This window comes from Lygodium microphyllum, chromosome 6, assembly GCF_053477565.2.
Source record: "Lygodium microphyllum isolate KBCC chromosome 6, Lygodium_microphyllum_v1.1.10, whole genome shotgun sequence".
Lineage (NCBI taxonomy): Eukaryota > Viridiplantae > Streptophyta > Polypodiopsida > Schizaeales > Lygodiaceae > Lygodium > Lygodium microphyllum.
The window spans coordinates 90418501-90443462 of NC_141140.1; the positions used below are offsets into that span (position 1 = coordinate 90418501).

Consider the following 24962-nt stretch of genomic DNA (forward strand, 5'->3'; position numbering starts at 1 on the left):
AGATTGCAAGATAGTTTGTATTACATGGACATGAGAATGGAGTGCATTGTACAAACGTCTAGAGACTTGCATCATAACCAAGGGATCCTTACTCCAATCCAAGATTGAATCATCAGCTTCTGACTGCCATCATCAACCTAATGCCTGGATATTTTCTGCAGCTCTATACAATGCCCATAAGTTTTCAATAAGCACATTTACTACTGATTATGTAAAGTACGAAGCATAAGGTATGAATTGTATGGCTTTCAAACACTCTAATGCCATTGTGAACCGTTCACTGCTACTGGAAATAACCATACATCTCTATGTAACAAATACACAGATTCCAGGGATGAGAACTGCTTGTTGTTGGTCCAGTGAGAATAATCCTGAAAAACCTGTACGGTACCAAAGCATTTGCGCCATGGATAGGCCACGAGGCATACTGTCCTGAATGGTTAAGAGTCTTCTCCTGGTTGTGAACTTTCAAATCAAGCCAATTTTCATTATCCATAGAACCCTGCACAAGCAGAAGTGTGATTGTAGTCTTCATGATTACCGATGCTAGATGCTTAGTATGTGAAATACTGTGGCACCAAATACCTGAAGACTCCATGATCGCATATAATTTAAGGAACCATCTTGTCTGACTGTGTAGTGATTGCAAATAAGCTGATTGCAGATAGTTAATGACACAGACTCAAAAATCAGTTGACATAACCCATCTGAATGCAGGTCAATGTACAACAGGCTTTCACTTATTATCTTGAGTTAAATAACTAGCCTGCCATGAGCACTTACCTGATGATCCTCACCGAGATCAACTTTCCACCAAGCTGATGGATGGCCCCCTTCAAAGCACGGACCTGCAAATGAGGTACCCTGGGAAAGGAAGAACACAAACCAACAGTGTCGGCCCAGATTTGGCTTTCTGCTGTTTAAGGGGGTAAGTTACTAACATAGAACACATCCAACCTGATACTGTCTTGAAACCAAAGCTTTGGCATCTGTACACCTGGAAGGAGGGCTGCTGGCGGTGACAGTTATTTTCTGCTTGGAGAATAACTCTCAGATTAGCCACACACAGAAACACCCTGAAACTTGTCATTGATGAGTAAAAATGATGTCTTCCATTTTCAAATATACCTTTGTTAAAGCTGGATTCATCCATAGATGGGCACCATACGAGGTTCCTGCAAAGTAGATTACTCCATTGCTATCACCATCACAGATGTAGACCAGTTCTTTCATATTCGAAGGGCGATGACTAAATTTGAGGCAGTTTTCACTCAATTGGATAAGCCTCTGCCCGTTATTGTTATTGAGAGAAGCAGAAAGGCCCCTGACATTCACCATTCAATGCAGTTAATCTCATGACTGTGAGGATAAATTCACTGACAAAAATGTTGCTCTATCTAGCAGCTCTGCCTAAGACAGCAAGATAACAGAGAAATCTATGCTCAACTTTGTAAAGGATTTACAAAATTCTTCATATTTGTGATGATTGAACTTACCCCTTAAAATTGTAATTCTCTTTGTCAGGAGCAAGGTATTCAACGGCCTCTCTTGTCTGAGCATCACAACCATAAATTACAAAGTACTAGAAACATTCTTACATAAAGGCATTTCTCAGGAAAAGAAAAAACGCTCACCAATTCTCTAAGCCTTCTGACACTACTAAGATTTGAAGACTCCAGCTGTATGAGAATGAAACTTGGTATTAATAAAAAATTTGCTATGATTTAATAGCCCAAGTCATGATAGACTTCAGACCCAAGTTGGAAGATGATTCAAGAGTCCTGTCCATACATTACCTCACACAGTATGGGCAATGGCATGAGAGCAAATCGGACATAGGAAAGCAGATCATCCATGTGAGGCAGCCTTTCATTGAACAAGTCTTCCAAACTGTGGTCTCTAAGAAAATCACTGGCCTCTCTCCAGCCATTAACTTGAGCATCCCCACTGGCCCACAAAACAATTGCATTCAGTACTCTTTCTTCTGTCGCCACACTAAGGTCTCGACTCTGGAGAACACAGGTGTGTTACACTAACAGAACATAAATACATAAAACCATGGTTTGCAGCTCCTTGTGAATATCCATCTGCCTGCTTTATGAGCAAATAGGAGAGGCATACCTGGAGGATCTTTCTAAGGGAAGAGAAATCCAGCTCCTTGAAATATGTAGAAGAACTTGCACAATCCTCAAAATGCTTGGCCAGAAACTCAACACATGCATCCTGCAGCAGCTCACACGTTTGCAGAGATACAGCTACCTGCAGAATGGCATACACAGATTCCTGCATTCCAAAAGAAAGAATTTGTCAGCTAGCAACACTCGAAATCAGATCAACACTGCCCTCGAACAGTTTGTGCAGCTCCCAAATCTCCTCTTAACCAAATTAGCACGCAAAAATACGCTGCTGGAGGTGTTGCTTCGACGTGACCACAGCAACCCTGCAGGTTATGTAAAGCACATCATGTCAAACACTAGCAGCTGAAAAATGCGTCTTTTTGCTTCTTCCCACTGGGGAAGAACCAGAGTCTGCCCTACTGAAGTAGCAAGCAACCTTCAAAAGAAATAACCAAGTTTGACATTAGAAGCACTGCTAAATTAAATTGAGCAGAGAGCCCAACATATTAGGAAGAAGATTCTCTCCTTGTCCACCACTCTAACTCACAGCCTCTGCATTGTAGGCATTGCCAGACCCATTAAATGTATTGAAGAAATTACATGCTAACACTCACTCTTCCTCATCCACAACACCCTTAAATTAAAAATTTGTGTGAAAAAATGGAATCTCGCACATGGATTTCCGACATACTATTCACTATTGATGTACATTATGATGCAAGAGACATTATACATCAACAGTGCCTAAAAGGCAAAGATTTTTGTCAAACATACATACTACTAATGGGAGGTTACAGACCTCTGAAAGACTCTCTTGCAGTTTTTGTATGCACTCCTGTTGAAGCAAACCTATCGCAAACTGATCAGCCAGTAAGAGAAGCGAGAGCAGAAACCACTCTGCACCATCGATTTCATCCAACTCCAGGGGCATTGCATACATGAACTTGAGCATTGATAAGAACACATTAGGTTGCACATCCCTGATGTTGACCTTTGTCAAATAGCTCTCATGCATTTCATTGGTAAACATCTGCAGTGCATTTCCCAAATATACATCATTAGAAAAATTAAGCTGGAAAATATGCACACTTTTAAGATAAGCATGCTACTAGAACTGTCTATGCACGTGCATGCACATTTTTTTGGGGGGGTGAAACCAATGCTCCAAATAGGTTAATCTACAAGACGTGATGCTACCAAAAAGGTGAGCATTAGGAAGAGTGTAGCGAAAACATTAGGAACACACACGTGGGCACACACGCACATATGTAACAAATGAATATCATCATCTCTCATGGCATATGGCAGTTTCTTCAGTTCCTCTGCATTTTTAGACTGATTGACACTCTTGCACTTTCTTCAATCATTACTCTACTTACCCTTTACAAAAAGGATGGGTGGGCAGGGTTGGGAGGGGAGTGTAGATCATTTTTGTGTTCAATTGTGACTCCTATATTGTTAGTCATATAGTTCACTTGTATTTTGTGTTTTTCTAAAGTAGAACAATTACCCTGTATGGGGGGGTGGGGGGTAAAGAGAGAATCATAATCATCTTCAGCATTGGACTGGTCCCTGGCACATCTGGCAAACATACAATCCATTATTTTTTATTCACAGTCAAGTATTGGTGGTATTGTGGGCCACGTTTGAAGATTGTTATTGTGGCAAGTTAGTTCCATGGTTTCTACTTGTACAATCTGCCTCAGAGACGTGGCTGTTCCATGGATGGATATCACCACACTACCTATTCGTTCCCACTTCATGACCCCTTACTTTTGTTATTGTAATCCTGTGTTTTTTGTTGCATATTGGCTCTATGTGTTGTTTCCTACCTATCTTTAAGTCCAATTGGTTGGTAGTAGGTCCTTTGTGAATGTTTTAATTCATTAATTCAAACTCTTTCACCAAAAAAAAGAAAAGATTGTCTACTAAGTGACCCATGAGGTCAAATGATGTATACACCTATTACCTTGTTAAGGATAAACAAAGAGTGCCTATGGTCCTACCACATATACAGAATATTGTATAAACAAGCATTATAGCCCTTTTTTATGAAAAGAATAAAAATCAGTAAAAGGCATTAAATTCAAAAGGAGAACAACACAACACATAGAGAGAATCATAATCATCTTCAGCTTTGGACTGGTCCTTGACACATCTGGCAAACATACAATCTATTTATTTTTTATTCACAGTCAAGTATTGGTGGTCATGTGGACCATGTTTGAAGATTGTTATAGTGACAAGTTAGTTCCATAGTTTCTACTTGTACGATCCACCTCAGAGAGGTGGCTGCTCCATGGATGGATATCACCACACTACCTAGTCGTTCCCACGTCATGATCCCCTTAATTTTGTTATTGTAGTCTTGTGTTTTTTGTAGCATATTGGCTCTATGTGTTGCTTTCTACCTATCTTTAAGTCCAATTGGTTGGCGATAGGTCCTTTGTGAATGTTTTAATTCGTTAATTCAAACTCTTTCAACAAACAAACAAAAAAAAAAATTGTCTACTAAGTGACCTATGAGGTCAAATGATGTATACACCTATGATCTTGTTAAGGATAAACAAAGAGTGTCTCTGGTCCTACCACATATACAGAATATTGTATGAACAAGTATTATAGCCCCTTTTTATGAAAATAAGAAAAATCAGTAAAAGGCATTAAATTAAAAAGGAGAACAAGACAGCACATTTATCACCTCTACATGTAAGAGCGTTCAATGGTAAGCCTTATATGCAAGAGTAATGGTTACCATTCTACATGTAGAAGCATGTAAGAGTAATCATTACCATTCTATGAAAATTTTATAATATTAACTAGAAAATCTTTGTAAACCCATGAGTTAATGAAGTAAATTAATTTGAAAAACATTCAATGAACAAGAAGGCAAACAGGAAGACCATTTAAGACCTTTCCTTATAAAAGTGTTCAATCAATGCTAAAGCCTTACATGTAAAAGCAATCATTACAATTCTTTTAGCTGTGTAGTAAAAGAATTAAAAAATTCAACAAAAACCCACCCCCCCCCCCCTCGAAAAGGACCCAAAAATGTTTAAAGATGTATATATGTACCTTATAAACAACCAAATATTGCCATGTAAGCATGTGAAAGCTAATATCTATTAGTGGTAATGACTTTGGCTCATTTAGAGGCATAATGTGCCTATGTACTACCCTTTTGGCAAAACCAAAAAACGAACTAGCAAGCGTATGAGCTACTTGTGTATAAAAAGATCTTATGACTTTCCTAGTATCCGAATTTATCCACCATCAAAAACCTTAGAGCCCACCCCTAACATGTAGCTTCACCATAATCTAGGGACTTTGAGCAAGGGTAAAACTTGGTCAAGCTCCCAATTTCTGGCACTAAGACAAATGATAGATTCTTTAGTGGATCATAGTATTATCCCAACCGAACCGCAGAGAGAGATTGGAGTAGCCTTCAAAAGGGTCCAATCCTTCAAAATAAGTGTACTAATAGACTGGCCCTTTCAACTTTAAAATCATTCTTGTGTTTCTTATCTCAAAAAATATTAAAAAGCCTGATTGAAGCGGACAATGTCAAAGGCATGAAGTGGCATGGCTCTAATGATAGCCCAGCTCTCCTAACAATCTCCAAAGTTTACACAAACTCACATGTGGTAGTAGATGCCACTCTATATTTTGCGTCCGTAGAAGATAGGGCCACCATTAGTTGCTTCTTGCTACTCTGAGAACTAGCACCTATACCAAGTAAGAAGCAACACAACTAGTAGTTGATCGCCGATCCTCAACTCCAAGAACTAGCACTTGTACTTAGTAAGAAGCAATGGCTAGCAATTGATCACCAATTATCAACATCTCCAACCTAGTCAAAGTCGGTCCACCCATGCAACATCAAGTTGGTCTCCTAAACTAGCTGCATAGAACGAGCCACAATCAAGTGTGCTCTTGAGAAACCTCCAAATCCTCATAGCAACTTGCCAATGAGTTTTCTTCGGCTCATTCATAAACCTTGCAAGTAGACCTACCAAAAAACAAAGACCAAGATGGATGGTAAGCAACCAAATCAATGATCCATCTAAACTTCGGTAACCGCAAGCATCAACAATTTCGAAATCTCCATGCACTGAAATCTTCCGAATCACATTGCTACTTTGCTTTGATAAAGACATACATAGGGTTTGCCTCACCCCAACCTCTAGTAAGCTACAAACCTTACGTTCATAAGCCACCTTCTGAAGGTACTTGGGATTGAGATGACTGAACTAAGCATGCCAAAGCTAAATCTAGGGTAGAGACAAAAGAAGATAGTGAGATAGAGTGATTGTGTTCTTAAGCTGGTACACACCATGTTCCTCTCTCCCACTTAACACCACCTTTCTCGTCTCACCATCACAAATCCAAAAAGACTCAGCATCAAACTCCACAATAATCTTGCTCACTAATAAGAGATGGAAAGCCAAGATCAAGCACACAAAGGACCTCCAATGTGAATCTCATCAAACACTACATACTAGGATGGAAGTAATGTCACCAATATAGACATTGCCTTGCATCATATGCATCCACAAGTGATCAAGAATAAAAGCCACTATATCACAGGCAGCTAGTTGTGCCAACAAAAAAGGTAACAGCCATGTCTTTAGAGGAGATCACCCTCCTTGCACTGAGGATCTCCAATTGCAATTGATGCAATTTGTTGATGTAATCTTCTATGGGTACAGTCTTTTTGAATCTACAATTTGCAGACTTGTTTGGATCCACAATTTGCATTTGCACCTCTATAGACATCCTCTTCACATGTGTCATCTTATTGTAGAGCTACTCCAAGTGCAGCAATATCTTTCGTGCACCTATCATATGCTTCACATGCACAATGACCGAGGGGTGCAAGAGAGAAATATGTACGAATCAATGTGAGTATTCAACTTGTCAGAGTATGCATGTGCCTTCTCCAAATTCTCTCTCTCATGTAGAAAGAGTTTTGGGGTCTTTGACCATTGGACAATCATTCTGTTTGGTCATCAACTCCCCAAGATCATAGGACTCCAAGATAGCCTCCATCACCACCTTGCAGATGCTATTGAGCTTTTAATCTTATGGGACTAAAATCCATGTTAGAATGGCTAGACATCCTTCTCTCACCTTGAATCGGTTGCACTCCTCCGATAGTCCCCCTCTAACTCCGAAAACACAGCCTGCTAGGACTTCCTTTGCCTAATCTTTGAGGTTTCTTTACCACTGGAGGCAATAAAAACACAAAATCTTCTCCAAAGGCTGAAAAAGCAGCCTTTTCAGCACTTCTCCCATTGACTCCTCCACAAAATCAGGTCTACACACTCCCTCTTGACTCCAAGCAAGTCCAAGGAGCCCTCCCATTCAACAAGTGCCACAAATCTTCTTTCTCTCATGCCACCTCCACTCGCACTTGTATGCTGAAAACGTAGGTTGATGCAGAGTCTGCCACTTGCAGTCATATGCTGAAAATGCAGCCTTGTTGGCACACTGAACCCTTCACTACTCTAATACCATGTCAAACTGCAGTGTTGTGGAAGTAAATGCACAGGCTGGGTGAAAGAGATGAACCATGCGCGTGCACGAGAGAGAGAGAGAGAGTCTCAGATAAAAAAAAGAGCTCCCAGAGAATACAAAGACTATATTCTGAAGCAAAGAATTTACGCGGTCTGAGTATGCACTCAGCAATGTCAGTCTCACTGACAGAAAGAAAGATACAAGACCACAAAGGGTCAGGGTCTATAAATAGGCTGCAGATCACCATAATTTGACAAAATTGATGCAACGTACAGCCTCACTTAGTTGAAGTCTTGTATACCAAAGAGAATTAGTATAGGGCTCCTTCAAATCTAAGAGAAGGCTTGAAGGCCCTGTTGGCTGCTTCCAACAAAACAATAATGTCCTTGGCTCTAGAATTGATCACAGCTAGATCTTGATGCCATCATTAGAAGTTTGGATTTTCTTCCCAGCATTTGCCTTATTAACACAGTAGCTCTTCTAAAGAGGGCTGAAAAAAGAGGTCAAATTCAAAAATACCTCCATATGTGGAATTTTTAGGCTAAGGTCCTTCTTTGCTAAAACCTAATCATCCTGAAGCAATCAGAAAATGTGCTTTTTACGAATTAAACAAACATTTAACCTGCAAACTTAACATTATGCACATACATAATAGTTGCAATAACCCAACCACACGAACTTAGTGACAAGCCATTTCCATTCATAATAGGGGTTTTGCCTAGCCATTATAGAGACTTAATCTTGTAAAAGCAAGAGAAGCTCGGGCCACATCCATATCTCAAAGACAACACAAAAAAAGAAGTGTCATGAGGCATCTGCACACTCACCAAGGTTGAAGTGAAGGCAACACTCGGAGTCACCTATCGTGGCTAGCCTTCCAATAGTCAAGTCCTGGATTGTAGGAGGGGACTTCTACAATCAAGAGACCTTGGAGGTGTTAGAGATTTAGTCATCCCTAGGACTAGCATTGTAAGGATATAGTGGGTACAGTTAGTTCTCTTAGGCACAATTACACATTTCCTATTAGTTTTGGGCATTTTTAGCACTCACTAGGAGCAGGCGCCTTTCACCGAGCAGGTCGGCACACAGTTCTAGAGCAGGCGGCAATGCCACATGGCAGTATGGCAGCAAATCGCTATCGTTAGGCATTTATTGCAGCCAACTGGCCAGATCTGGCTGCGGCCAGTTTTGGCTGGCCACCCGATCATATATTGGCCATATTTCATGCTATTTATAGCTGGCAACCTAACTGTCCACTTCACTTGTCTTTCAGGTGGTGGAGAGAGATCGGCTCGAGGAGATACTTCAACAACCTATTTGTATATTTGCCTTCTTCATTTCAGCATTCATTAATAGCAAATTTCTATATTCTTATGTCTCTTTTCTCTCTCCCTCTTCTCGTGTTCATTGCCTTTCAATCTTGTCCATACGCTTCCACATTCACTGCACTCTAATATGGTATCAAAGCAGCGTAGAAGGGCTTATAGATCATGGGCAAACCTGATTGGGAGGATTCTTCATGACAAAAGTTTGTGTTTTCAGCATTTGGAGGCTCAGGCGAACGGGTGAGGCATGGGGAAGGTCCAAAGTTGCTGGTTTTTGTAGGTTTTTGCTGTTGGTAAAGGAAAAAAGGCTGTCTTTTCAGCCTTTTGGAGCAAGTTTCGAGTTTTCATCGCCTCCAGCGGCGATTGAAACTCATTGAGGAAGAGTGGACGAAGCCCTAGCAAAGCACCGATACTATGTGCAGAGTCAGAGGGGGTTGCCCTTGATTTTGTGCAAGTTATTCCGTTAACAATGTCTCCCAAACTTGACGTGGAGTTTCATGCTATTATGGACTGCAAAGTCCTTGTGTTACCGGCTCTTCCTTTCAATAAGAAGCTCGATGGGGAGAATTAATGCATCTGGCGGGTGATGATGAAGATACATACACATTGGGACAAATTGAATGCCCACATACACTCCTTCCTCTTTCTCTCTTGCACTCTAGCTATGATTGCTCACATCGAGCACTTGACTATGGCTCAGAAGATATGGCTAGAGTTAGATCAAATGACCAATATGAAGCAAGTTTCTCTAGATATTCAAATGCAAACTTCCAAAAGACAACTGCTCATGGGCTACAACTCGCAATCCCAATTATACATGCTTTATGATCCTGTTTCACAAGAGGTATACGCGAGTCGAGATGTTCGATTCATAGAGTTTCTAGCTCAGCAGAGAGGGGTGTTGAGCATCCCATCCTTGGAGATCCACGTGACAATTGGGCACCTGCTCCAATGCCTTTGGAGCCTTTGCCTATTGAGGCTCCACCTCTAGTGAAGAAGGACATTGCTTCACCACTAGATTCACCCATCGAGTCAGCCCTGCTGGATATTCCAAAGACTTCAACATAAATAGAGTAGCAAGGGGAGTATCGGTCTCCTCGTTGGGAACATGATGTAAGCGCTGGGAAAAACATGAAAATAACAATACTTTGAGCTTAACTAACTCGATCACTTATCACCATGAAAATTAGAAGAGAGAGAGAGAGGAGTCAACACCATGTTGAAAAGGAAACCGGCCCCTCCCCCTTTACAAGAAATTATTGAAACAAAACCACATGCACCAAGTGCCTAAACCGTATATAAAATGGTTGATTTGCTGCAATTCTGAAAATTAGAGTTTTGAAACCCTAATTTTTGCAAACTCTGAGCAACAAGCTAATTTTCTTCTTTAGTGCTTGGATTAGATCAAGCTAAGTAAAAAGTGCTTCTTAGATGAGAGATAAATAGGAGAGTACAAAGCATGTGGCTGAAATTTCAACATGAGTGCTTATTCCAAATGACAAGAGAGACCTCCAATATATAGGTGTAGGGCTTGGGTGCTTAAAAGTGAAAAGTAGAGGCTACAAATGACAAGTGTTTGCTGAAAATGACAAGTGAAGGGAGACAAGGTCTCTTCAAAATGACACATGTCATATTCTAGATACCACGTGTCACTTTTCTAGAGACAAAAGCTTTCAAACCTTCTACTCTAAAAATCTCTCAAACGGTTAAGAATTTGAGATAGCTGCCAAAGACAAAATTATTCCTTGCGAAATTCCGAAACCCTTCATGCAAATAGAATTTCCATTTGAGTAATTTTCAAAAATAGTAACCTCCTAACTTTTAGAAGTTGCCAAATTTAGCTTCTAGAGAGCTTCATTATATAGATTCACTGGTTCATAGTTTATTTCTTTGATCATTAAGCATCTAATTTCACTTTCTGAAACCACTATTATATGGGCTTCTAGTCAATGGGCTATCTGAGTGTAAAAGTCTTAGTCATCTGAGCTTTGTGGTCAATCTGACCGCTCAACTAAACTTTTAATTTCTCTTGGGCAACTTATCAATGACAACCCAAGTATAATTATAGGGCGTTCTATCCATTGACCGCCCTTAAATAGAAAGATAAATATTTAATCATATTTTGAAACACTTAAATAAAACAAATTGCCTTTCAAAGTACATGAGCATCAAATTAATTTGAAATCATCAAGCCAATATATCTTCGTAACTATTAATATACAAATGGTTTGTTATATATGATGCACTCTGTGATTCAAGGATTGAGGCAGTCCTTAAGGAGTGGGAGCCATAAGATGGCCCACAACACTCACCAAGGATCCAAACACACTCCACCAAGCTTGTTTGTACTAACTATTGTTTGATCATACATGTTGTGCAAGATAGGGAGCCCACCTTCATGAATAAGGCTTTACAATCACCAAATTGGAAGAAGGCTATGGAGTAGGATACAATCGAGTAAAATGGCACTTGGGACCTTGTACCTCGGCCCACTCATAGAAAGGTGATTAGAGTCAAATGGGTCTTTAAGACCAAATGCCATGATGATGACACTCTGGATAAGCACAAGGTGCGGCTCATTACAAAGAGCTTCGCATGGCGGCCACGAGTGGATTTCCATGACACCTTTGCACCTACAGCTCAAATGGCTACCATTAGCGTCATTCTTGCCTTAGTCAATCCCATAAGAGATGGCCAATTTCCAATTTATTAGGAAGTCTACCTTCCTTGATGGTGATTTAGAGAAGAAAATCTATGTTGAGCGACCTCTTAGATTTTCCTCCTCCGATGGAGAAATGGACAAGTTGAAGAAGGCCTTTTATGGCCTCAAACAAGCTCCTCGTGCTTGAAACAAGAAAATAGACTCATTCCTCCAAAGGAAGTTAGAACGTTGGCGTTCCTCTTTTGATTTCCAGTTGTATGTCCGCACCTCAACTGGAGGACACATGTTGTTCGTGCTTTATGTGGATGATCTCATCTTGACATGTAACCATGCCCAAATGGTCAAGCAGACAAAGGAGACACTATATGAGGTGTTTTCGACGACAAATATAGGCCTTCTCCATTTCTTTTTAGGTCATGAGTTTTGGCACACTCTGAGAAGATTTTCATCTCTCAACAACAATATGTGCAGGAGCTTTCGACTACATTTGAGATGGAGGAATGCAAGGTTATTTCTACTGGAACAAGCTTTCCTTTCGTGGATAGGTGGTAATTCTCTCATTACAACCTAGTTATACCAGCAACATTTATTACAAAACTAAGAAATGCAAATTAACTTACAATCTTGGACAACGAACACCCTGTTGGCCCCAAAATTGGCATCTCATTTGGTATTTCTTTAACTTAATTGAAGAATAAGTTGATGTATAATGGGATTTTCCCAATCCCTTTCAGTATTCCAAATCCCCTTGCTGTCCAAAATGACCAACAAGTCTTCAATCTAACTTGCCCCTTGATTTAGGCAATCAATTGGCCTTCACCCGCTTTGATGGAGATGGAAAATACCCCAAATTCATTGATTTGTTGATCCCTCCACTTGAATTTGACTGAAAACAACTTCAACCCCCTATTGAATCCAAGCCTTGGAGCTTTCAATTTCTAGCACACTTTCCAAAGCTGCTGCTAAATCCTAATTTCTACTGAGATTAGAGTTTAAAGCAGAGAAATCTGAAATTTCTCAGTATCTAGTGAAATCAATGCTGTAATCTTTGGAGTAAGGTTATAGAAAGGCTCAAAGAAGAGAGATTGCTGAGGAGAGAGAAATTTCAAACTTTCTTTGCGAAGAACTAAAGAAAATCAGTCATTTATTATTGCTACCCTATCTTGACAGCCTATAGATGTTGTTGCCTGCTATAGATTGGTCTTCTCCTGCCCCTAGTTGCCTCAGAAGGTCCTCCAATGGCTGCAGATCAAACCAACAACATCTCCTCCCTTTCTCTTGCAAGCTGAATGCACTAAAATGCATCACTCCAACCTCTAAAGACGTTTTTCAATCTTGCATGGGCATTTTTGACAAGTAGCAACCTTCCTAAATGGTTTTTTCAGCAAATTCAATATTAATTTTCAGTCGTTAAATACCGAAAATTAATCTAATAATTATTTCGGTGCCCAAAAAAATAGTCTCATTGAGCAATAATTAAATTGGCTAGGCAACGTCCATTCCTGAGTGTCTTTACGCCACCTTTGACCATTAGATTAGCGTCACGTACCATTAAACACCACTTCTCTAATGTCACCAACTAACACTTATGGCCAAATGAATGGCCTTGGTCAACAACTGACACTAGATACTACCAAGTACCTATGCAGCATAACTTATAGCAGCTTTTGCCTTTGATATCCTGTGATTTCCTTGGATCCCGGCCTCGTAATTTTACTCTAACCCCAGTTATACCTTACATGTGCAACATTTACTTAACCATGTGATTAAAAATTAATCCACATCTTAAGTGAGGTTTCAAAAATACATTGTCCTCATTACATCTATGTAAATTCAAACTCAAAGGCTATAGCCTATGTAAATTCACCGACAACGGATACTACCCACTATGAACAATTGATTAGGTCGTTGATATGGCTCATTAATACTCGAATTGATTTGTACTTTCACGTAGATTTGCTTGTCTCGTTCACGAGTGAACTCAAGGTGATTCGTTGGAAGACTACTATGAGGATTTTGATGTTCCTATGGGAAAACCCAATCTTGAACTTCATTATTCAGCAAGTACTGGCGATTCGGCTTTGGTTCTTTCAAACCGGATAGATTCAGGTTGGGCTGGAGATATTGACCAACAGAGATCAATGACAAGATATTGCTTTACTTTCGGTGCAGGTTTCTTCTTGTGGAGTAGTAACAGCAACCCACACTTACCCTTTCTTTTACAAAGATGGTGTAGAGTGGTGTCTTCTACCACATGTGAGATGGTATGGCTTCAGAGGTTACTAGGAGAACTTGGCTGCCCGCAAAGAGGTCCTACAACACTTCATTGCCACAATGAGAGTTGCATTGTCTTGGCATGGAACCTAGTGTTTCATGCTAGGTCAAAGAACATTAAGATACAATACCATTTCATTCGAGAGAAAATCTTGGATGAGACAATTGATGTGGTATACTATGAGACAGAGGATAATTTGGCAAATTTGTTTACGAAGGCGCTTCCTCAAGTTGTTCTATGGCAGCACTCTAGATCCTTGAGCCTTATGCCTCGTCCAAGATCTGAGAGTTAGAGATTAAGTCATCCCTTGGACTAGCATTGTCAAGCTACAGCTGGTACAGTCGATTCTCTCGGACACAATTACACATTTCCTATCAGTTTTGTGCATTTTTAGCAGTCATCAAGAGTGGGCATCTTTTACACTGCAGGTTGGACAATTCTCCGGTAGGGTGCAGTGCCATTTGGCAATATGGCAGCAAATCGCTATTGTTGGGCATTTATTGCAGTCACTCGGTCAAATCTGCTTGCTGGTCTGCCAGTTTTGGCTGGCCACCCTGATCATATTTTGCCATATTTCATGTTATTTATAGCTGGCAGCCTACCTACCCACTTCACTTGTCTATTATGTGGTGGAGAGAGAGATTAGCTCAAGGAGATACTTCGACAGCCCATTTGTATATCTGTCTTCCTTATTTCAGCATTCGTTGACTGTAGATTTTTGCATTCTTCTATCTCTTGTCTCTCTCCCTCTTCTCTCATCTTCATTGCCTTTCAATCTTGTTCATACACTTCCACATTCGCTGCACTCTCATAGGAGGATCAATGAGGTAAGGCATCTCATTTCCAAAAGCAAAGCAAGGAGTGGGAAGCATTCCTCTTACTTGTGGGGAACACAAGATGCTTGGAGAACCCAAGCTTCCTAAATGGATGTCAACTAGAGCTTCTAGTCAAGTTCTTTGTTTGGAGCTTTAGTTGGGGTGGCACAAAAGGGTAATTGACAAGCTCCAACCACGTTCCAAAGCTGCCACTCTAGATGTGCCAACATCCTCCTCAAACCCATCACCCAAGCTCTATCAAATTCTCAACCTCCACTATTAGAGAGAGAGAAGTGAGACCAAAAATACAAAGAGCTCTAATGTATGAAGTAGTGATTCCAAGGTCAAGGTCCAAGGAGATGTTAGGAGAAGGCAAGGTCCCTCATAAGGGATCAAGACTTGATTCAAGCAAATGTTGTAGGAGCTTCTATGAAACATAGGAGATTTGTGCCAAGACAACTCTAGCCAACCTTGAAGGTAGGACTCAAAAGAACCTCTTTCTAAAATCAATCATCTTTTTGTGCCCACAAAACCGAGGGAGCGGGAGGGGGGAGAGGGTCACTTATGAATATGTATCACGTGGGTTCAATAAAACTGAATTTTAAAACCCCTTTTAAGACAATTTTCACACATGAGGCTATCATTTAATAGCAGTACTCATTGATTGAATTACAAAAGGGTATGCTTTATTTATGAAAAAATTACAAATAAAGGGTTTTCTAACTAGACCTCAGATCCACACGATAGTAAGGGTTAACATATACTAAAACCCTATGTTTTATTCATGGAAATTTCAAAAATAAGGGTTTTTTTAATTAGGCCTTGAGCACACATAATAGTAAGGGCTTGTAGATACTAAAACCCCTAACTTTTTAGAAGCACGCCAACCACAAGCCTCAAGAAAACAAAATCATAGCTTCACATATCAATATGGAAGAGTCTAGAACTAGGGGGTGACCACACACAATGGAAGAGTCTAGAACTAAGAGATGGCCACACAACTTTACAAGTGACTCTTTCAACATAAGCAGATCTATTAGAGAGCAATTTGGTGTAAATAGGAGGTTTGAGTGAGTGAGTTTGTCAATGATTTATTAGCATTTTGTAACATGGAGCTACAATACCTAAGAAATGATGGGCCCTTGAAAGCCTCCTTCACCTTCTACATGGAGGTGAAGTCTTTCCTACTAGGGGTATTCTAGGAAACCTTTGAGTAAGGGGAATGCCAACCAACTTCTTACTCCAAAGAGTAGAGATAACAGTTCAAATAGTGGCAGCCCATCCCCTTTGTCAATTGCCTATTACGCACTAATAATTATCATCAACTATAGACTCAAGTCTCTTCTAAGTTCTACCAAAAATCATTCATGATATAATGGCAAGCTTTATCTAGAACATGACTATCCTAAGCAACATCTTTACTCTCTTTGAGACCACATAGTAGACACAACATAATGGACAAGCAATAGTCATACTACTTCAGTATTTTAAGTGAAGAGATGAGTGCACAATGGGAGTGCAAGTCAGAAGTGAAGCAACAGTGTTGAGTGTGAGAGTGAGAGAATCCCAAGATGAGTGTACCAAATGTTACAGTACACAAAGAATAAAATGTATTTATATGTTAGGGTACAAATAAGGGTGTGTTTCACACCCATATAACTCTACACGGAGACACAGGGAGATGAAGGTGTTGAGCTAAAACATGCATTACTTGCTGATTAGCCTCTTAAATAGCCCCAAAACACACTAAAAAATGCTCTTTTAGAGCAAAACCCTGAAACAGGGAGCGGTTCAAGAGAGTTCAATGGAAACCCTAATTTTTGGGACGCCCTTCCATATCTATAAATAGACAGGCTGTCCCCATTCAGCCTCATTCCGACTGTGCAAGTTTCTCACACCACGTGCAAATTTCAGCCATTAGTCTTCTCCCACGTGGCTGTCCAGCCCTTGAGACTGCTACCACTCCATCCATGTTTGCTCTTGCTGCTGGCGCCTTCATCCATGCTGACGTCAGCTGCTAGCGACATCATCATCTGCTGCAATCTGATCATTGTCATCACCAGCCACATCAGACATTGTTTCAGCCTGCTGTTTACAGCAGACTGTGCACAGTTTCCAACCTCCGATCGGTGGTACACTGCTCCATTTACCAGTTTCCAGCCTCCAAAATGCTGCATTTTGGTGACCAATCTGCAAGTTAAGTGTGACAAGACCATCTTCCAAGACCTGTCGTATAAATGGTACCAAACATCTATGTGTTTGGTATGTGCATTGAACATAGCACTCTTAGCAAGATATACGGCACTCTTACTATCACAACCAAGCCTTGGAGTACGTGAAGAAAGACCAAAGTCCTTGACCAGATGACCAAGCCAAATAGCTTCCTTAGAAGCTTCTATGGCTGAAATATATTTAGCCTCTGTAGTACTCAATGCCACAATTTTCTACAACCTTGAACACCAAGAGATAGCCCCACCAGCCAAAGTAAAGATATACCCGCTGGTAGATTTCCTAGTGTCAAGATCTCTTGCCATGTTCGAATCACAAAATCCCTACGACTCTAGTGTACCCTTTCCATAATATATACACTTCTCTTGTGCACCTTTTAAGTATCTAAAAATACCTTTCACTTCTTCCCAATGTGGCTTACCAAGGTTAAATATGAATTTGCTAACAACTCCCACTACATGAGCAATATCAAGGCAAGTTGCAACCATAGCATTCATCAAAGATCCACAAGCTAATGCATAAGGTATGCCTTTCATAGCACTAGCAACTACATCATCCTTTGGGCAATCAGTGTTGCTAAGCTTTGTATGTGGTGGTAAAGGCACACCAAGAAGCTTAGCATCAACCATATTTAACCTGTCAAGTACTTTACTAGTGTGCTTGTCTTGTGAGAGAAACAACAAGTGCTGCCCTCTATCTCTTTTAATACACATGCCTAAAATGTGTTCAACTACCCCCAAATCTTTCATAGAGAAGGCTGAACTTAGCTGCCTTTTAAGAGCATTCAAAGTACTCATGCTTTCCTACAATCAACATGTCATCCACATATAAGACCAGCACAATAAGACTTCTATAATTGGCCCTTTTAGTATATAGGCAGTTATCTGCACGACTACGTTTAAATTCATGGTTGAGCATGAAGGTATCAAACTTTTTATACCATTGACTAGGGGCTTTTTTCAGCCCATATAAGCTACGTTTCAGCTTACAAACTAAATGCTCGTTCCCTCAAATGGCAAAGCCTTCTGGTTGTTTCATGTGAAGCTCTTCATCCAGATCACCATGAAGAAAAGTAGTCTTCACATCCATTTGGGTCCAACTCTAAATCCAAGGATGCGGTGAGAGCAAACAAAACACGGAGCGTACTCATCTTCACCACTAGTGAAAAAACCTCCTAGAAGTCTATACCTTCCTTTTGTCTCTAGGGAAGGAGTAACAAAGAGGCACCGCTATCCACTATTCAAGATTAGGACAGCCCATCATGGGCTGAAAGTAAGGCATCAATTACCTCCTTTTTGGTGATGTGCATATCACCTACTGCTACCATAGTGTCTACATTGCATGAGACTGCAACAAGTATCTCTCCAATGTCAGAGAGCTCTTCAATGACCACATTAGATCCAACATTTGCCTTTGCAACTTCTTTTGAGGGAGAGTTGTCATCATCTTTCTTGTCATTCTTTTTTTTTTTTTTCCTTGTTGTTTCTTTCTTTCTTGCTCTTTCTTATAGTATCAACACTCGGGCTTTTTGTGCCCTTTATGTCCATACTAATAGCAAGTAACATCCTGCTATTCGCCCTTGCTTTTACTCTACTTTTGCCTTTATTTGCTGCATTATCCCTCTTCTTTGACCTACCTCTAAGATGATAAGACTGAACCACTGCTTCCTCCATTGGACTTTCTTCTAATCTCCTCATTGAGGATAGAGCCTCTAACACCATCAAAGGTTAAAGCAGTGTTGTTGCTAAGTGAAACAATCAAAGCCTCCCAACTATCAGGTAAAGTCATCAGCAAGAAAATAGCTTTCGGTTTATCATTGAAGGGCTGCAAACCAGAGTCCTGCAGCTGCCTCAAAATCCTTGTGAAAGCACTCAAATGCTCAAATGCTAGCTTAGGCTCATCCAACTCCATGTTCACAAGTTTACGCATGAGATGCACCTGATTTACTCGGGTTGTATTTTCATAAGTATCCATTAACTTTTTTCATACAGCATAAGCTGTATCAAGACGCTTAATGTTTGTAAATACATCATCAAATACAGCCATTTTAATGTATGCAATGGCCTTCTTGTTGAGTCTAGCCCAATCCTCATCTACCATAGTTGTAGGCTTAGTTTCCAAGAGAGCATCATCACAATCTTTAAGAATCAAAATGCCTTGCATCCTATCCTTCCATAGATCAAAGCCAATGCCATCAAACCTCTTGATTTCAATGAGGGATTTAGTATCACTACTGCTAGAAACATTAGTGGCCATTTGTCAGCAAAAGTGTCAAGTACCAATGTTGTAAATTATGACGAGTTCTGCAAATGATCTCTAAGACTGCTACACCATGAATATTTATCAATACATCAACTCAATAAGAGCTGCATGTATGCTGCATACATATTTGCCCAAATCAACTTAAAATACACAAAAAAATTCCCAAGAATTCTCTACAATTTCTCCAAAATCTCACAAGTGGGAGATAATAGACTCAAATTTCATTGCTTACATCACCAAGATTGCTTCAACAGTGTCCCCAAAACGCATTACACACATTAATTTTGCCAAAATCCACAACTTTCAATAAAATCCCCAATTTTTTACTGATCAATCTGCCCCAATTGCATCAATGCGTGTTCTTGAGCATAAACAAGCAAATTTAGCAAAATTTTGCAAAAGCCCCAATTTCTCAGGTCCAAATGTGCACCAATGTCAATAAATTCAGCTCAGCTCAGCAAAATTTCACGGATACATAAAAAGCCCCAAATTTTTCAGAGCCAATGTGCACTATGTTTGCAATTTCCAGGTCAAATGTCATTGTTATGGAAAAACGGCATCAAATCTAGGAAAGGCCCCAAATTTCAACCATGAAATTTCTGAAAAATTCTTAGATGTGCTTCCATGCATGAACCAAAACCTGTGTAAGTGTGCCAACTCATACAAAAAGTCAAACAAGCTGTCAACTAACTGTTAGGTGCCACCGCGAGCTGCCACTTGGATCCCGCTGACTATTGGACATCAAACGAGCTGTCGACTAGGTCCCGCTGGTCAAGACCGACTGTCGCCAGCTCCCGTGAGTTGTCGCCTAGTCCACACTAACCTAGGAACAATCGATTGCAACGTGGAAACTGTCGCCTACAACTTGGGAATTGTTGCCTGCATAGATTTAGGGTTTCTAACATGTCGCATGTCTGTCCAGCACACACATATGCCTGAAGCTAACGTTTCTTCATGCAAAGAAGTTGAATTTGAGACACGCACACTTTAGTTGGAGCTCCGATACCAATTTGAAGGTATGAGTACACAATGGGAGTGTGAATCAAAAGTGGAGCAGCAATGTTGAGTGTGTGAGAGAGAAAATCCCAAGATGAGCGTACCAAATTGTTGCAAAATCCACATAATAAAATGTATTTATATGTTAGGGTACAAATAAGGGTGTGTTCACACCCATATAACTTTACATGGAGACGCATGGAGACGAAGGGGCTTTACACCCAAAGACGAAGGGACTTTACACCCAACATTAAGGAAGCATATTACATAGTTGATTAGAGGAACCAAAGGAGTAATTGCCATGAGGGCAACAAAAAACTTGGCAAGGACAAGGATTGCCACCTCACAACTTACAAGGGATTAACTTGAAGAAGAACAAGAAGAGCTTGATTCTTTATTGTAAGAAGACATAGTACGACAATGTATTTCTCGATACAAGATTCAATATCAATATAGTGATGTTTACAACAAGACTAGATTCACAAAACAAGACAAAACACAATCTTTATATATGATTAAACTAAATACAAGACAAGACAAGAACTAGAGACACAAGGCTTAAACTAGAACTAAGGAGGACTTACCTTGCAAGAGCCTCACAATTGGCATTGGCAAGATTGAAGAGCTTGTAGCCCAAGACCCTTGTTTCTACTAAAGTTAAGTAGGTTAAAGAGAAGCTTCTAGATATGAGATGATATAAGCGCTAACATGAGCATAATGACATACAAGGTTCGATATGATAATGTTTATAACAAGACTAGGTTCGCTATACAAGACAAAAAAAGATCTTGATACATTACGAGACTAAATACAAGATGAGAGAAGAACTAGAGATACAAGAATTAAGCTAGAACTGGAGGAGGACTTACCCACAAGAGCCTTGCAATTGGTATTGGCAAGACTGAAGGGCTTGTAGCCTACAACCCCTATTTATACTAAAGGAGGTTAAGGGAAAGATTCTAGATTTGAGATGGCATAAACACTGGCATGAGCATGTTGAGATTATAATCGCTAACATAAGCAGTAACATAAGCAATGTTGATGTAAGCACTAATGCAAGCGTTGCAACTTGTTCTAAAATCCTTCAAGAAATTTTCTAGAACCTTCTTAGAATCTTCTAGAACTTTGAATCTTCTACAAGTTTCTAGAGGATACTAGATTTCTTGGTCCCCATGACAGTAATGGACCATCTAGGCTTTCCTTAGTAGGGGAGTAGCTATGATCCTGACACTCAAGTAATCATTGGACAAGACTAAGCAACAACATTATGAAACATTCCAATTTAGGATTTTTCTTGGTCCCTAAAAGCCCTGGCCTAACACAAGAAAAAAAAGTACTATCTCCAAAATAGCACACAAAAAAGTATGATTAGCACCTCATTATATGTATAGTTTCAAAAGAAGAAGTCAAAGTGATAAAGGTTGGACCAGCCTTCAAGTGTGAATTGATTAATTCTAACTTTACAACAAGCTTGTTTAATCATCTTTTCCATTTCTCCAAAAGCATATCACCAGTGCTCATATAGTTTCCTTGTCTGCCTTGGTTCTCATAGGAGATATTTAGGTCGATGGATTCCCTATATCATCCAAGTTATATAAACACCTCATATAGTGGCCTTCTAAGTGATCTAAGATACGTCCTCTGAACCTTCCCAGAGATCAGAGAACATTTTCATTCCAATAGTCACCCCATTAAATTATATTTTAGAAAGTAGATATTGTGCCATCTCTCTCACAATCAGTAATTCTACTTGTACAATGTCAAACTTCATGTGTTGTTTTGTAGCTACAGCAATATCTGGAGATATAATGCAAGTTATAAGTTTGGCTTCAGGTCAAAAGAGCAGGCAGGGTCAAACGGAGTTCAAGTCAGCAGGGATGTGCCTCGGCCAAATCTCTGACTAATAACATATCTACTACTCATGTCTCATCAGCAATTTCCAACATATGCCATGCAAGTTTTTCAAATCCATGGTAGATCTGCATAAAACATCTACACAAAACAGACACCTAACAAAAACATTAAGAAATCAAAAGCATGGTAAACTGTCAATTTTTATTAATAAACACATTCAGAATACCTTTGCAAAAGGAGCACACCAAGCACTTAAGAGCACTCTGTGAGCCCTTATGTTGAAATCCCTTCCATCCAACATGATGTCCACATCTGTGTAGTCTCCACTAGTGAGAAGATCCCTTAGCTTCATGGGATCTATTCCAGAAACAGCTATAAGGGCTGCTCCAGGATCACAGTACGTTGTAGCAAATTTGCAAACCATAGAGATTCTGTCCTGAGACTTGGAGTTCAACATCTGTCTACATTGGTAAGCTAAAGATTCTGCACCAAACTCTTCACTTAGTTGCAAAATGGATGCTAGCTGTGTCTGGTGAACCTGAGAAAAGACTTGCAAGTGAGAAAAGCAGTCAGCTTGCAACGTTACTGAGAAGAGTGGCACGTATATATGCAAAAATACCTCAGTTTGGCCTGTATATAAGTACTCAAGAACACCGTGAAGAGTATCATACTCCACAGGGAGAGTAATTGTACCATCTTGTATAAGGAAATTTGATGGAAATTTAGAACAACCACAAGATAGAACAACGCGATGCGCAGGCACTGTTATTTGATCTGCACCAACACAAAAATGAATGTCTGAAAATTCAGGCTTCTCCAGAAACTGAGCGAGTCCTCCTGCTATAGTAGTGTGATGAGCAAGCCTCTCTGAGAGAGGAATACTAATGCCATAGGGCATCATCCTTATGTTTCTGTAGCCAACATGCTTGTCCCAGCTGCTGAGGCCAACATATTGAACCTTGTGATGCGTCTCATCATGAGTCCATTCAAGAAGAGTGCCCTTGCCAGGGTCTCCCTTTCCGACACTGATGCGTCCGTCGTTGATGCTAATCCAGAACTTTTCGAAATGTGATGCTGAGACGACCACACCAGGGGCATCGATCACAACCGAGCCATCAACTTCAATCTTCAGCCGTCGATTCCTGTGGCTGCCGAGTACAATAGCATAATTTGGATCCACATCCGTGCGGTAATGCTTGGATCCGGCCTTCTCCTTCAAAACCACAGTGACGTCGTTGTCTGCACAAGCCTCGAAGGCGACGCAGCCTCGGCCAGCCTCAGGGAAGCGGAGGTAGTCGTCCATCAACCAAGCGCATTCGAAAGGGGGAACGACGAGCATGTTGCCAGCAGTTTTGGCCATTGGCATATAGAGGAGGGGAAGCGGAAATACGAAATGAGAAATGAGGCGGGAAGGGGCTAGGGTTTTTCAGGTTAGGGGAACGGAATGAGCCAAGACAAGAGACATACCAGGACGATTAAGGACAGGTTTTAATCATACTCTGGGGTTGCATCAGCGGCCTGGACGAATGGAGCAGACGCCAGCAGTCTGGGAGGCAATCGCGACGGCGAGAAGCGTAGGGTTGTGGAGAACAAGGGAAGCGCTTCTGCCTGTGAGCGATTGATTGATAGATTGACTCTGAGAGAGCGAGAGAGCCTCGAGCTTCGTAAGAGAGAGGGTCACGGCACCTTGCAAGCTGGTATCTCCGGTCGCCCAGGCTGATGTGGCTCCTGTCACAAACGTGCGCCGCTGACGTGGCGGCGATTTGAACGCAAGACTCCAACTCTGCCGCTCAAGTAGGCGCGATTCATCTACGCTCACGTGGAACTAGAAGATATTATTGACACGTGGCAGCCCGTCAGTAGGTCCCACATGTGGCACGGACAACTTTCAGATCCTTAGAGGAAGCTTACGGGCCAAAGGGCCACCACAAATAATTGCAGGAATATTCGGCAAGCTGGCCGTTTTCTTTTCCTCTTTCATTTTTGGTCTTATTTCTAGTCACTGTCACCGGGGCCCTTGAGTCCTTGACAGCCTGCGCTCCCGCCCAAGAAGCCTAATAAAAAAAATGATGATGAAGCAAATTTTAGGTGCATGTGTTAAACGCCAAAATGTCATCTACATTTTATGGTCTTGCAAAAAGGGCCTCCGCTTCCCCTACTACCTGACATTTGCGTAAAGCCCTCTGCTAAGGCAGCGCTAGCAAGGGTGTCGCTTCTCATTGGTTGGCGGTAAAGTCGCCGAAATCCTCAGCCAATGGCGATAGCCTTTCTGACATCAAACATGCGATTGATTTTCCCTCTCTTTCTCACATTGTATTTTGCCCCATGGGGCTCTAAAGCACGCAAGTCCTAAGCACAACATGCATCTAAGCTCTTTTTGTTTTTGTTTTTTGAATAAGACACTAAATCTTTTAAAAACTAACTCTTCGTATTTTCCGAAGAAGCCAGTAAAAAAGATTTTAAAAGTAAAAGATAGTAGTACATTTCTAAGATTTTTTATACATGAAGTCTAACTTTGTGTTCTTGCTATCCAAATCTTAGGCATATCAATAGAGGACTTTTGTTTTGAGATGATATAAAGCTCTTTGCTACATATCATTTAGTATTTCATCTTGAGGAAATGAGAACAGTTCTTCCTAGTAGGCCCCTTGTTGTCACAAATGGATCTCCCTTTCCATGCAGGCCTTGAGCTTCTCGTATTCCCAACTCTCCTCTTCTTTCTTATGCTTATGCTTCTTCTAATGTGGTTGCTTCGTCATCCATTTTATTTAGTCTTGCTCTATCTTCAACTTCAATGCATTCACCTAAAACAAAAATTCAATGTTAGAAGAGTGAATGGGGTCAACATTTACATGTTCATATATCGCCTTTTTTTTGCATGCCCACACATGCCAAATATATATGCTTCCT

The 24962-nt window shown here is 40.5% G+C and overlaps 1 protein-coding gene across 1 annotated transcript; it reads right to left on the reverse strand.

Moving 5' to 3' along the window:
- LOC148034794 (BTB/POZ domain-containing protein) lies at positions 1-23832 on the reverse strand. The gene is made up of 12 exons (XM_087679764.1): positions 22672-23832; positions 22279-22590; positions 2917-3147; positions 2122-2283; positions 1797-2009; positions 1635-1679; positions 1497-1552; positions 1129-1324; positions 958-1032; positions 784-864; positions 586-654; positions 1-502 (listed from the first exon to the last, which is right to left on the reverse strand). The coding sequence occupies exons 1-12, from the start codon at positions 23416-23418 to the stop codon at positions 284-286; spliced, it is 2406 nt and encodes an 801-aa protein (XP_087535890.1). The 5' UTR covers positions 23419-23832; the 3' UTR covers positions 1-283.
- Positions 23833-24962: the final 1130 nt, after the last annotated feature.

Coding starts and splice junctions, on each gene's coding strand:
- LOC148034794 (XM_087679764.1), bottom strand. CDS start 23,418: ATGCCAATGGCCAAAACTGCTGGCAACATGCTCGTCGTTCCCCCTTTC. Junction 655..783: donor ATCTCGGTGAGGATCATCAG/GTAAGTGCTCAT, acceptor ATCTGCAATCAG/CTTATTTGCAATCACTACAC. Junction 503..585: donor TGCGATCATGGAGTCTTCAG/GTATTTGGTGCC, acceptor CTGCTTGTGCAG/GGTTCTATGGATAATGAAAA.